Source organism: Euprymna scolopes, chromosome 15, assembly GCF_053919585.1.
Source record: "Euprymna scolopes isolate OS-2025 chromosome 15, ASM5391958v1, whole genome shotgun sequence".
NCBI classification, from domain to species: domain Eukaryota; kingdom Metazoa; phylum Mollusca; class Cephalopoda; order Sepiida; family Sepiolidae; genus Euprymna; species Euprymna scolopes.
In genome coordinates this window covers 105,961,566-105,974,889 of record NC_136496.1, presented here as the reverse complement: position 1 = coordinate 105,974,889, position 13,324 = coordinate 105,961,566, and the positions used below count along the sequence as shown (strand labels likewise).

Below are 13,324 nucleotides of genomic sequence, written 5' to 3'. Positions count from 1 at the left end.
TCTCTACTATAATATATTTTATAATGAAAAAAAAATTGTTTTCTTTGAATCTTTTTTACATTTCCCTAAAATTATTTGACACCCCTAAAAAATTAGTTTTTGCTTCTAACATTTTTTTGACAGTTATTAAAAAAAAATGAATGATAAAACGGCAAATTACATTAGGTTGTTATTTTTATTTTTGGTCTCTACATTTTACATTTATTCATTTTGCTATTTTCTTTTACGTAGTGTTGTCATTTTATCAGTGATGCTCGGCATAATCCAGCTGTTGGCATCATGTTCTGACCAAAGCCGAGCGAACACTGATATGTGTCTGGTCCACAATATGCATCAGTATCATTCAAGTACTTTTATTTTTATAATAAAAATAATTTTTATGACTGAAATTATGCATCCATAACATGTTGCAAATATATGTATATCTCTACTGTTATATAAAAGTCACTTTGTGTGTGAGTTCCTTCCTCATAGGTTCCGAAACGCCTGAGCCTATCTTTTGCAAATTTCACACAGATAATTTATATGTCTGGCAGTGTTCTTAGATATGTTTTGTACAGAAATTAATCTGATAAGTATCGAAAATCGAAACAATACGATCCTAAAAATAACCTTAATTTTTTTTTTTTTCTTGTAGATAAAAAGAATTTTTACATGGAAATATTTTAAGTTACACTAAAAATTCTATTTTATCTATAAGAGAAGAAAGACTATTTTTAAGATCGGCAAGCCCAAATATCAGCTGACATGATGTTGTAAATAGACAGAATTGATAAATGACATTATTCTATTTTTAATTTCAAATTTTCTTCTTGCGAATTAGTCCGAGCAAATTATTTCTCGTAATATATAATATTCAATAGAAGATTGATTCTACAATAATACATACAGTCTGTATAAATTAAAACATTTAAGCGTATTGTATGATCAGGCAACACTGGGTGTCCAGCTAGTGTGTATGTAATACACACACACACACACACCTGATAAAACTCAAGAAAATTGTAATATACAATACTTTTGTACAAAAATCATGACATACTCAAAGTCTTTGACATGTATTGCTTTGATGCACCCTGTGCATTTGTCTCTGAATAAATCTTAAAATGCACCATACAGGCATCAAACTCTGCTGGTTTGGTCACATTAGTCAGCACTCTGAGGAGGAATTCATCCAGAAAATGGTAGTGCTAATCGCATCCACCAACTAAAGGAAGCTTGGAGGTGACCAAACAGACTTAGATGGGAATCCAACAAGAGAGATGGAGTTTGTGGTTGGCCCCTGCGTTTTTGGTGTTCACTGCTCGAACCAGGAATGGCAACAAAGTATGTTGAGGACTCTGTTGCCGTCGCCGCAGTTGGATCACCTTAACCCGAGATCCAATGATCTCCTGTGGAGCTAGCTTAACCCATCTTGGGTGAATACCGTTACAGTTTTTTGTAGAAGAGGCATTCCAAAAGTAATGCCTCCTATTTTTTATTCCACCCAAATGGATCAGAGAGGATTGCATATTGCATTGTTAGGATGACTGAACTTATGCATTCATGACATGTTGCAGATATTGATGGTATGAGACTCTAAGAAATCCTTTATTGAATCTATGTAACTAATATATGTAAATACTGTATCTACCAGACCCTTGTTTACGGGGTTTTTCTCCATGGGAGTGAAACCTGACCCCTATAAATAACTGATGTTCAAAGGCTGAGTGGCAGTGCCTTCGGTGCATTCTTGGGATTCATATCTCCAAACACATCCCAAATGTCACAATCCATGCATGATGTTAGCTTCCTAGACTTGAAGGAATTTTATCAGGAGACTCTTATGGTTTTAGTCACACCTTATATCCACCAACTGACCTGATTCTTGAGGCATTAACACTGACACTGCTACCAGGATAAAAGACTGGTCAACTGAGGATGTGACACGCAGTGGTCAAAGTTGATTTAGATGCTATGACCAGCTCTTGTGTCTTCAATGTGTGACGATAAAATGGTGAATAGTTGAAGTATGCTGAGGAGTCACCAGCGGACAGACCTTGACTCGTGATTTAGTGAATTCTCTTGGAACTGGCTCAACCCAGATGGATGCTTTCATAAGTACAAGTAATATATTTATTAGCCTCATCATCAACTACGATTGTGATGATACACAAATACTAAAAAATTTAAAGGTAATATTTTATATAAATGAGAAAAAAATGTGCTTTTAACTATTCAGATAATATTGGCCAAACATCAGTGTTTAAAGGTTGGCACTGAAACTGTGCGCATTCTCTCCTAATGACCCAACATTATCTGGAAAGCAAAGTATAATACCCCACAAAAACATCCTACAATTAATTTACGAATTGAATAACTACAAAAAGGTGACAAAACGATCCATATTTCTATCCCGACATGAACTAGAAGCTGATTTGAAAACGGTTGTTTAAATAAAACCCATGGAACAGACGAATCGTCGTGCATTTTGTTTCTTCATTTCCATTTTAAATTCATGTCTTCCACAGAAATTGGCAAAGAGAAAATCTTGAAATGGAGTGATACGTCATAGAACAGACATACCTCACCCCAGTTACACGGTGGTTAACTATAATGTAGATTTTGATCAATGTTAAGAAATAAGAGATAATAACGCTTAATAACTCTAACAGTTTTCTGCAAATCCTTAGTTGGTAAAAATAAGCTTTCTTTAAATTTTTCTATTATCCATTTTAGGTGCTGAAGGTTTTACGTCTGAGGCCGACCAAGAAGTAATTTCCCGAATCGAGAAACAGCTGAAACGTCGCTTTGTCATTGGCTCCCAGGTGTCTGAATATGCCATTGTTCAGGATTTCTTACGACAGGTGAAAGAGAACTCTTCTCTTTTAAATCTTTTAATTTTTTCTTGAAACTTCCATTTGATGAATCACTGTCTTTGAATTAGTTTAATCACATTTGTCTTCAATTTCATATTCTTATTAAAGTAATTTTTATTATTAATGAATGCTCATCCTGTGACATTTCTTGAAAATTGTAAATGCTCAACTCTACCACATATGACTTATTTTCTATTTGAAACTCACAAATTTAATTTCGGCCAATCTATGAACAAACCATGATCACCCCACTTGTAGTGCCAGTCCAAAGTTGATCAATTCAATGTTTTTACAAAAGAAATTTTCCTTGCAAACAAAAACCATAATTCCAGTTTAAAAATAATCAACAGAGGTTTTATTCTTCTTCAAAGCTTAAAATTGTGCTTGTTTTCTTTAGTTGAATAGCAGACTTGCAAAATGAGATTTTTGCCTGACCAAACCAAAATGAGTCACAATTCTTTTGGCTAAAAATGCCAAGGAGCCAACTTACCCAAAAAGGCACACTGGCCTAATCAAATCAGAAAAACCGTGCCCAGACCCTAGCCCTAGAACTGTCTCCCCTTCCCATCTTTTGGAGCCTTTTCACCCCTCACTGGAGATTTTAGATTATGGCCTTTATTAGTAGTCAGAGGATTACTACGTGAGATACCCACTAAAGAAAACGGTTTATATGGAGCCCTGATTTTCGTGCTTCTTAGAATAAATACATAGGTGAAAAATGTACACTAACGGAAAGTTATGAACTAGAATAATAAAAAACAAACAAAAAAAAAAATTGTGTAGTCTAGGAACTTGGGACAAATCTGCATGCTGTTTTCATAATCAGGGGAGATAATCTATGACGTGCTGCCTGAAAGGCACTAAATGGAAATATGAATAAATGAATTTATTAAAAAAATTCTACTTGATAACCTCCATAACTTTTTGTGTAGATATCTATTTTGATCTGATACGTAAGTATATCAGGATTTTCCTGTTTATGTTGAACTATTGTATTTCACCTGTGTATGTCTTCCAAGAAGCATTCTGATTTCTGCTGATTTTTTATGATTTGGCTTGATATTTTGGTACTTGTACAGTTTAGTCAAGACATTAAAAAATGAAAATATCGAAAAAAAGGTTATATTGCACGTATCTGTTATGGAACAAAGTTCTCCGAAAAAAAATTTCACTTAATTTCATCTTTTTTTTTTTTTTTTTTTTTTTTTACAGCAAAAAAACAATTTGATATCGAGCAAAAGGTTCGATTTTTTTTTTTTTTTTTTTTTTTTTTCTTAGGAAAAAAAGCTAGAATTAAAGATGGGGAGGGAGTATCGGTGCTTTACATGGAGTTATCTCCTCATGGCGTGTTTAGCAAATTTAAAAATGGCTGACTTCAAAGCGTTCTCATTAGAACATGTTTTTCCGCTGTAAAAAAACTAAAAAAAACTACTCTATCAAATTAAATGAAATTTTTTTTTGAGATCTTCAGTCCAAAACAGATACGTACAATATGACTTTTTTTTTTTTTTTTTTCGATATTTTCATTTTTTAATGTCTTGACTAAACTGTACAAGTGCCAATATTTTTCTTTCCTTCTCTTTTCTCAAATTTATTTATTTCTCTTGTCCTCTTCCTTTCTTTGTTTCTAGTGACACTGCAAACCATCAATGATGTGGATGGTTTGAAGTAGGGATAAAAGACTTTAATTTAATCCCAGAAAGTTTCTCGTCTTCTCTTGTTAACGACCACGTTTATTTTCTTTCTTTTTTTTTTGTTTTTAGACCTAACATATTTGTAATGTTTTCAGATTTTATTACAGAAAGTTAATTTGAATAAAATTTAACAAAATTGATAACAAAAATGAAGTTCAAATATCAGTCGATACTTTCAGTATAAAAAGTATCTATATATTAATAGGATAGCAGTTGTTATTTTGTGCGTCACGGTTACATCCAAGTGACTGTCGTTTAATTGTTATGGACTTCCATTTCTTGTAATAAATAATTTTACTAAGAATTCTTCATAAGTTTCGGTTTCAGTTTTGATTATATATAGCTGATGGCACATTAATCTTTTTTTTTTTTATAAATAATTTTATCAAGAATTCTTCATAAGTTTTGGTTTTGGGTATAGCTGAAGGAACTTTAGTTTTGGTTCAAGCTGATGCACCCAAGTCATATGGATATATTTTATTTTTTTGAAATCACAACTTTATATATAAAAACATTGATAGGACATCAACTCTCTAATATATACAAAATCTGCGAGAATTAAAATATATTTAAGCGTACTTTACGACCGGGCTACTACTGCTAGCTTAGATAAATACTCTTGCAGTTTTAACAAAAGAGCTACAATAATATCAGAGCGTCTCTATTTACACTGAACATCTCCAGAATGCCAACATCATTACACAGGTTCCGCTAGTTGAGATTAACACCCTTTGTTAAAGCACTTTCAAACTGCCAAAATATAAAATGTGATTCTAATATTTTTAGGCAGTTATGTTGAACACGAAAAAACTTTGCAAAAATAAAAAAAATAAAAAAATTTAGAATTTAAAATGAGATCAGTTTTGCACATGAATTCAGTATAAGATGATCCCTTATTTCTGGCCTATGTTGTGTTGTGGGCTAATTAGCTGTGTTGGTTAAAATAAGATCTATTATTCGCCATCTTATTTGATATATATGAATGCCCTGGAAAAGTTGCTTCTGATTAATGTTTACCAGTTTTAAAATGTGCAAATGAACTTGGCTGTTATTCAGAATAACATTTAAAAACTAGTAAACATTAATCAGAAACAACTTTGACAGGGCATTCATATACCAGATCAGAGAACAAAGAATTTCAATAAAGGACAGAACTGTATTTTAAGCATTTTTTTCTTTTTCTGAGATAAATTCTATGCATTTTTTTTTTTTTTTTTTTCTCATTTGGGAGGAGGTAGTCTCTCCTATAGGCACAAAAAAGTTTTTTTGATTAACTATCTTAAAAAGTTGGAGTGACCCTAAAATAGAGGATTAGTTTACATTAAGTTTCATGTGCAGAGAAAGTGAGGTTAGTAAATTTGAAGGGGTTACATGTGACGGCTATGTTGAGAAATTGATCTCATTTGCCATTTGGCCACTCACATTGTTGATTACGTGACTTACCAATATTTTATTCCAAGTGTTTTTATTATTTTGTAGAAATATCATTTTTTATTACTTATCCTCCAACTTGATCATTGAATGTGTGCTTGGAGGTGGTGGTGGTGGGGGGCTCATGTGCCTAATCACTTCATTAGTTTAGGAGTAAATAGAATAGATCAGTGGTTCTCAACCTTTTTTTACTCATGGACCCCTTTTCCCTTCTTTTTATCTTGGGGGACCCCTTCGTAACTATTGGTCATAAGGCAATCTTCTATTTTTCACTAATATAAATTTTGAGTTTTTAATAATCAAAGAAATGTTATATAATCAAGCTTTATTTTTAAATGAAAACTAATTTAATGCAAATGTATTCTACAACAACTATAATAATAATAATACAACCACTATAATAATAATAATAATACAACCACTATAATAATAATAATAATAATACAACCACTATAATAATAATAATACAACCACTATAATAATAATAATAATAATAATAATAATACAACCACTATAATAATAATAATAATAATACAACCACTATAATAATAATAATAATACAACCACTATAATAATAATAATAATACAACCACTATAATAATAATAGTAATACAACCACTATAATAATAATAATAATCTAAATTAGAGTGATAATAATACTTTACCAATATCTTGTATTACAATATTACATTTCTTCCATGGTCAAGCCGATGGAGATCAGACAGTAGAAATTAAATTTTTAATAATAAAAACTATTCTGAATTGGTTTTCTTCATGGACTGTTATGTTTTGCCTGTGGACCCCCCAGAAATATTCCATGGACCCCTAGGGTCCATGTGGACCCTGGTTGAGAACCCCTGGAATAGATAGAAGAAATATAAATCAAGTGTGACTGATCCGTCTTTTTATTTTTATTTTTTTTTTTTAGGTCTAATTTCTGACTTAATTCTGTTTATTTTTTTCTTCCTGTTTGTCTCTCTCCACTTTTACTTTCTGGAAATATTAATTTTGCCATACTTGGAATGATTCACTGCAGGGAAAGTAGGACACATAGAAGATTTTTGTTTTGTCGACAAATGAATGCCTGTATTCAAAAAATGCATGCTTGAGGCCTTTCTTTTAATGTTTATTTCTTGGACCAAGAATATTTTAAATATTTTAATTACTTCATTATATTTATGTATAATTTCTTTCTTGACCTTCGAGCTAAGATCAAAGTGTAGTATCTGTTCTGATACTGCACTACACTTTTGGTCTCTGTGAATGGAGAAATCCTTCATGACTGATACATTTTTAATTTTTGTTACTAACCAGAGTGCCCCTTTTTGGGGAGCTGCTCTCCCCATTAAAAACCGGCCGCGTGTCTAACTCTGCCCTTTTGAGGAGGCAAGTAAACAAAAAAATAAATAAATACAACTTTCATTCAGGTTGGGGGTTTGTTTTCCAACCATTTGATGTACTACCAAAGACTAAAGTTTCAAGGAGTTATCTCCCTTAGACTTACTCATTTCTCTATTCTGTATGTCCAAAGCTAGAGGTGTGAGAGAATTGTGCAGTTAAATCAACGAACTAAGAAAAAAAAAAAAATCAAATGTACAATAAATAAATGTTACCATAGCCAATAAGTTACTTTTTTACATACCTGGCTCATTTTTATTTCTGTTTTGTTTTAAATGTTCTTTATTTCATCTCAAATACTCAGTTTCACTAGTTGTTAAGATGGCGGTCAGTTTGCTTCCCATGAAGAAGAATCTGGGCAGCCATCTTGTTGGTTAGCAACTCATAAAAACCAAACATTTTAGATGAAATAAAAAGCATTACAAACTACTTAAAACACAAAAGAAAATGAGCCAGATATATAGAAAAGTAACTTGTTTTTGATTATGGTAATATTTATTATAAAAGTAAGGATGTGTGTGTGTGTGTGTGGACACTTTTCAACCTATATACTTAATGAATTTTTTGAACTAAAGACTTGAAATTTGGTATATAGGATATTCAGACATACAGAAAACTTTTTAATCTGTTTCATCTCGAAAAAAAGGGTTGCTAAGTGGTCAAAATTGAAAAATTGGTATGCGTGAGTTGTTGGATTTTTATGTTTGTCAACTGTTTCACGAATGCGCGTGAGTGGTCAGAAAACATGACAGCTTCTTTATGTTAAGAATAAGTATGTTTGAAAACACTTTTTATAGATCTACTTGAATAACTATGTTTAGCTTTTGGTTTTGATCTCGGCTTGAGTATTTTTTTTTTTTTTTTTTTACTTACAAGAAGTGAACTGTTTAGAAAAAACAATACTCATATGCACATGTCTAAGTTTTTTTTTATTTCATTATTTTTAAAGTAATTTTATGCTAATCTTAATACTTACAGTATTTCTGTTTATAAATAAAAGTTCTACGTTACTTAAAATTAGTCCTCGCGCGAAATAACAGGACACAAAATGTTTTAAATAATAATAATAATAATAATAGAATAACAATAACAAAGACTTTCGCTGGCGAGGACTACTATTGACCGTAACCAGTTATACAGTACTTTTGAAATTTTCATCTCTATTTTTCTCGTTATCTACTGAATATTTATTAATGAAACCTATATGAAATATGTTCCTTATTAAATTTTAAAGATTTGCTATTCTGAAAGAAGTTTTAAAAAGTTTAATCTAAAAAGGTTTTAAAGTTTTTGTTAGAAAAATTCAGATTTTCTCATTATTCAGACCTGTATTACAAAGAGGGGGGTTGCAAAAATGAGTTGTGGTGTGAGAAATACAAACTGAAATAGAGGAGTTTTAAAATATAATCTTAAAAAGATAAGATACAAGTTAGAAAAGCATTTCATCCAAGGCATGAAAATTGTTAAACAAAATGTTTTTACTATAGGCTTTTAAAAATAAAGGTACAAGATTCAATTTGAAATTTATTTATCTTCAAAGTGCACTTTTATAAATTTTACAAAGTAAGGTATAAAAATTTAATTTAAATTGAATCAAAAAATTACCTTGGATTTATTTTATGTAATGTACATTTTGTTGCAATTTTAAAACATCTTTCATCTAGCAATTAATGATATAGATATAAAATGTTCAGTGAGTTTTTTTTAAAGTGCAATTGAATGTACATTACATAAAATAAATCCAAGGTAATTTTTTTTGATTCAATTTAAATTAAATTTTTATACCTTACTTTGTAAAATTTATAAAAGTGTACTTTGAAGATAAATAAATTTCAAATCGAATCTTGTACCTTTATTTTTAAAGCCTATAGTAAAAAGATTTTGTTTAAAAATTTTCATGCCTTGGATGAAATGCTTTTCTAACTTGTATAATATTATACATATTTTACAACTGGACAATGCTGGGCGGCCTGCTAGTTCATTAATATTTTCGTTTGTTGCACAATCTCTAAAGTCTTAATAGAAATTCTGCATTTCTACCCTGGCAATATTGGGTAGCCCTGGTATATAAAACACATTGCACACAATATTGCTTTAAAGAGTCAACATTATGCAATGTGAATCGTTATAATAACAGCTGTTGTGTATGGTTATATTTATGTCTAATTCTTACTAACAATCACTTCATAAAAAAACGTTTCTTACCCTACTTACAAATAAAGGCAATTGTGAACAGAAAGAACAGATCAACTATTTCTTTATTTCTTTATTTTTTTTTTTAACATCTGAGAGATATATTAAGTATTAGCAGCATGTACTTAGTGGAGGGCTTATCTATATATCTACATGATATGCTAAAGCATTTTGTGTTTGCATGTATGTATGTTATCACTCCACATGCAAAAGATCCCACGTGAATGTGATGTATAAAACTATACAAACGTGAGACGTATTGTCCACTAAAAGTACGGTTAGAAGAACTTCGAAATACTGCAGTATGTGAAGATTAAAATCTTTTTTTTTTTTTCCTTTGAAGATTGTAACGCTGGGTAAAGGGCAGCCAAACCAGCTGCCAACTTCCCCTGCTTTTTATTGAAACCAACCGAGAGCTCTTTTTAGTATCCTCGTTGTTCCCTGAAGTGCAATTGTCTGGATCTCTTTTGCACTCGGTTCACTAGGAATATTAGTTAGGTAGGACTTCAGGTTCCATCTACCATTATCGCATGAAGTAAAAAGTTATAGACCCAAGAACGATGCAGAGTAAGACTACTCAAAGAAGCAGCGCATATGCTAGGCGACAATCGATTACTAAGTAGACCTAGTATAGAATTTAACCCTATATGAAAACTGCTGATATAATAGATAATATATACAGTAATAAGTAAACAATTATATGTATTAGAGTAATAAAATAGTGATATTTACAATTAGAGATAAAATAGCTATAAGGCTCCTAAAATTCATACTAGAACTGTCCGCAAGGACCCATGGTGCAGAGTACTTACAAAAAATCAGTTGTAAAAGTGACCTTCTCCTGAAGGTTGAAGGTTAGAGGTTCAATTCTCAGTGTGGGTGAGCGGGAAATATAATCGCAACTTCCTTAGGACCTCATTCTACTCTCTTGAAATAAATAAAGGGTCCAAATTCCCGAGTTCAAGATATATCTTAAGGTCAGAGGTTACATCTATCGAAACATTGAAAATGGACACTGAAGCTGAGAACAGTAGTCCGAAGAATCCATATTATACAGGTCTTTATTGGTCGACGATGCTCTCTAATGATATGAGATATGCAGATGCCTTATGGACAATTTTTTATTTTTTTGTCAAAATTTTATTAACTTCCTACAATTTGTTTAAAAATATTTTTTTTTTTATTTTTTTTTTTTTTTTTTTTTTTTCAGAATTATCCCGAACGTTCCATCTACAAGGTACTTACATTAATGTTGCGCCGTGGTGAATTGCAACACCGAATGCAAAGAAAAATGCTTTACCGCATCAAGTAAAAAGAAAGTGTGTGGGAGGGAGGTAGGGAGGGGGGGTATCGATTTTTTTTTTTTTTTTTTTTGTCAAGGAAACTTTTAATTTTTAGAACAAATATAATATTGCAAATAAAATCAAACATTCGTCAATAAAATCATTTGTGTAATTTGCATTTTAATTTGTTTCCTTTTTTCAATTTTTAAAATTAACCATCTAACACAGGTAAGATGTCAGTCAGTTTGAAGATAACTATTTCTTGACCTGAAATGCACTAAACATTGATATTGTTTTTTCCTTTTCCTTTGCAAAACTCCAGCACCCCCTCCCTCTCTCGGTCCTGGATATGACCTTAAACTATATCCAGTGGTGAGGCCCCAGCTTGTGGGCTTTGGGGAGTGTGGAGCCACCGTTTAATTGCCATTGCTCTCAGATCCACTCTGACCTGGAGTGGGAGTACCTGTCAGGGTCCCAAGTATGAGTTAAATAGAAACCGAATTGAAAACAATAAATATATTCTATTAAAAAATTTTTTTTCAAAATCTTTCGATTCGGCATTAAATAACCTGAAAAGGGTTGATATGCCGTCAACCAACCCTCCCTCTCTCTCTCCCTCTCTCTCTTCTTTTTTTTTTTTTTTTTTTTCCCTCCTCCTGTGGTTGGCAATTATGCTTAGAAACAGGATCCTGGTGGTTCAGCCGTTCATAACCTGGGGAAGTGGATGAACTCCACTTTGTCCCCTACCTGGGCTAGACAATACCCACCATTATAAAACCTGCACTCACTTCTCTATATATTAATAGGATAGCATGTGTGTTATTTATTTTGTGTGTCACGCTTACATCCGAGTGACTATCGCTTAATTGTTATGGACTTCCATTTCTTGTAATAATTTTACCAAGAATTCTTCATGAGTTTTCGTTTTGATTCAAGCTGGTGCACTAAGTCATGGATATAAATTTTTGGTTTGAAATCGCAACTTTATAATATATAAAAATCGATAGAACGTTAACTCTATAATAATATATACAAAATCTGCAAGAATTAAAATATCATTTAAGCGTACTTTATGGCCGGGCTATGCTGGGTGTCTCTGCTAGCTTTGATAAATATTTTTGCAGTTTTAACAAAAAAAGCTACAATAATATCAGAGCGTCTCGATTTACACTGAACATCTACAGAATGCCAACATCAATATATTACATATGAAGGAGCCCACTGTGGAATTTCCCCAAGTCCCACTGGTAACAATTAATATTCCTATTCCAACATTCACTAATAATTACCACTCCTCCCTGAAAGGGTTGATATGCCATAAAACAAAATAACCAAACCAAACAGATGCACAATAAGATTTTTTTTTTCTGTGGTGGACCCGTTATCATTAGATGCTCCGGATTCTTTTTCTTTTTTTTTTTTTTATTTATTTATTTATTTTTTTATATATAATGCAAATTGCTCCAGACAAGGCATGGAGCTACTTGATATAACCAGCTAAAAAAATAAACAATTAATTAACAATAAGTATTAGATGGATAGATTCCGTGTGTGTGTGTGTGTCCCTCCCCCCCAAACATTTTTTCCCATCTTTGTCAGGAACATCATGTGTCGTTTATGGAATGTGAGGACTAAAAGACACAATAATGAAAGCAAGAATTACAAGGCTGCTTAAAAAAAACTTTAAAATCATGTTTACAAATAGAAACCTGAAACTGATAGTAATCTGTTGTTTACATAAAATTAAACTAATTTCAAAATCTGAATGTATTAAACTGACAAGTGTTTTTATCCTATTAGTTTGAAGTAAAGTGTAGTATCTGAACAGATACGGCACTTAATCTTTTCTATCCTCTGTCAAGGGAGATGTAGTTTTTGTTTTTATCCCAACTCAGACGCTTAAAATAAACCTTGTGTCTAACTCTGACTTCAAGGGGAGATGAAGTAAATAACAATTACATTTAAAAAAATAAATGAAATGTCTTATCACTGAAATCATTTTGTACCCAGCAATAACCACTTCATTTAAACACTGATCTAATTTACTTTCACAATAAAAATAAAACTTTCTACTTCAAGGTGGAACAATAAAATTGTTGCCCTAGAAAAGACTACAGGATTCCATTTCCGTTTGATGACAATCAGGGTTTTTTTTTTTTTTTTTTTTTTTTTTGTTGCAGACCATCTACTAATTGGTCAGTTGTGTACAAATCCCAAAATCAATAGGAGCCTCTATCATGTGTGAAAGTGACACAATGTTCAACGATTGAGATTGGAGATGCGCCACTGTACAACTCATGCTCTCTACTGATCCAAGTTATGCCAACAGGATCATTGAAAGCATCCTCAAAATGCATCGCTGGATTGCCACGAATAATAGGGACGTGCCCAGTGTGATGAAAGCAAAGTTTCCAGCCACAGTTACGGCCTTTGGTGTAGTTTCAAGTGAGGATCACATCATACCACC

The 13,324-nt window shown here is 31.9% G+C and overlaps 1 protein-coding gene across 1 annotated transcript in view; it reads left to right on the top strand.

The window, feature by feature from the left end:
- Nucleotides 1–11,041, top strand: part of LOC145294051 (DNA replication licensing factor mcm5-like) — a 54,877-nt gene extending 43,836 nt beyond the window's left edge. The window contains exons 14-15 of the mRNA XM_080141041.1: nucleotides 2,719–2,846; nucleotides 10,785–11,041. Coding sequence (XP_079997167.1) covers nucleotides 2,719–2,846; nucleotides 10,785–10,886 — 230 coding nt within the window. The 3' untranslated portion in view covers nucleotides 10,887–11,041. The remainder of the gene's footprint in view (nucleotides 1–2,718; nucleotides 2,847–10,784) is intronic.
- The last annotated feature ends 2,283 nt before the right edge of the window (nucleotides 11,042–13,324 follow it).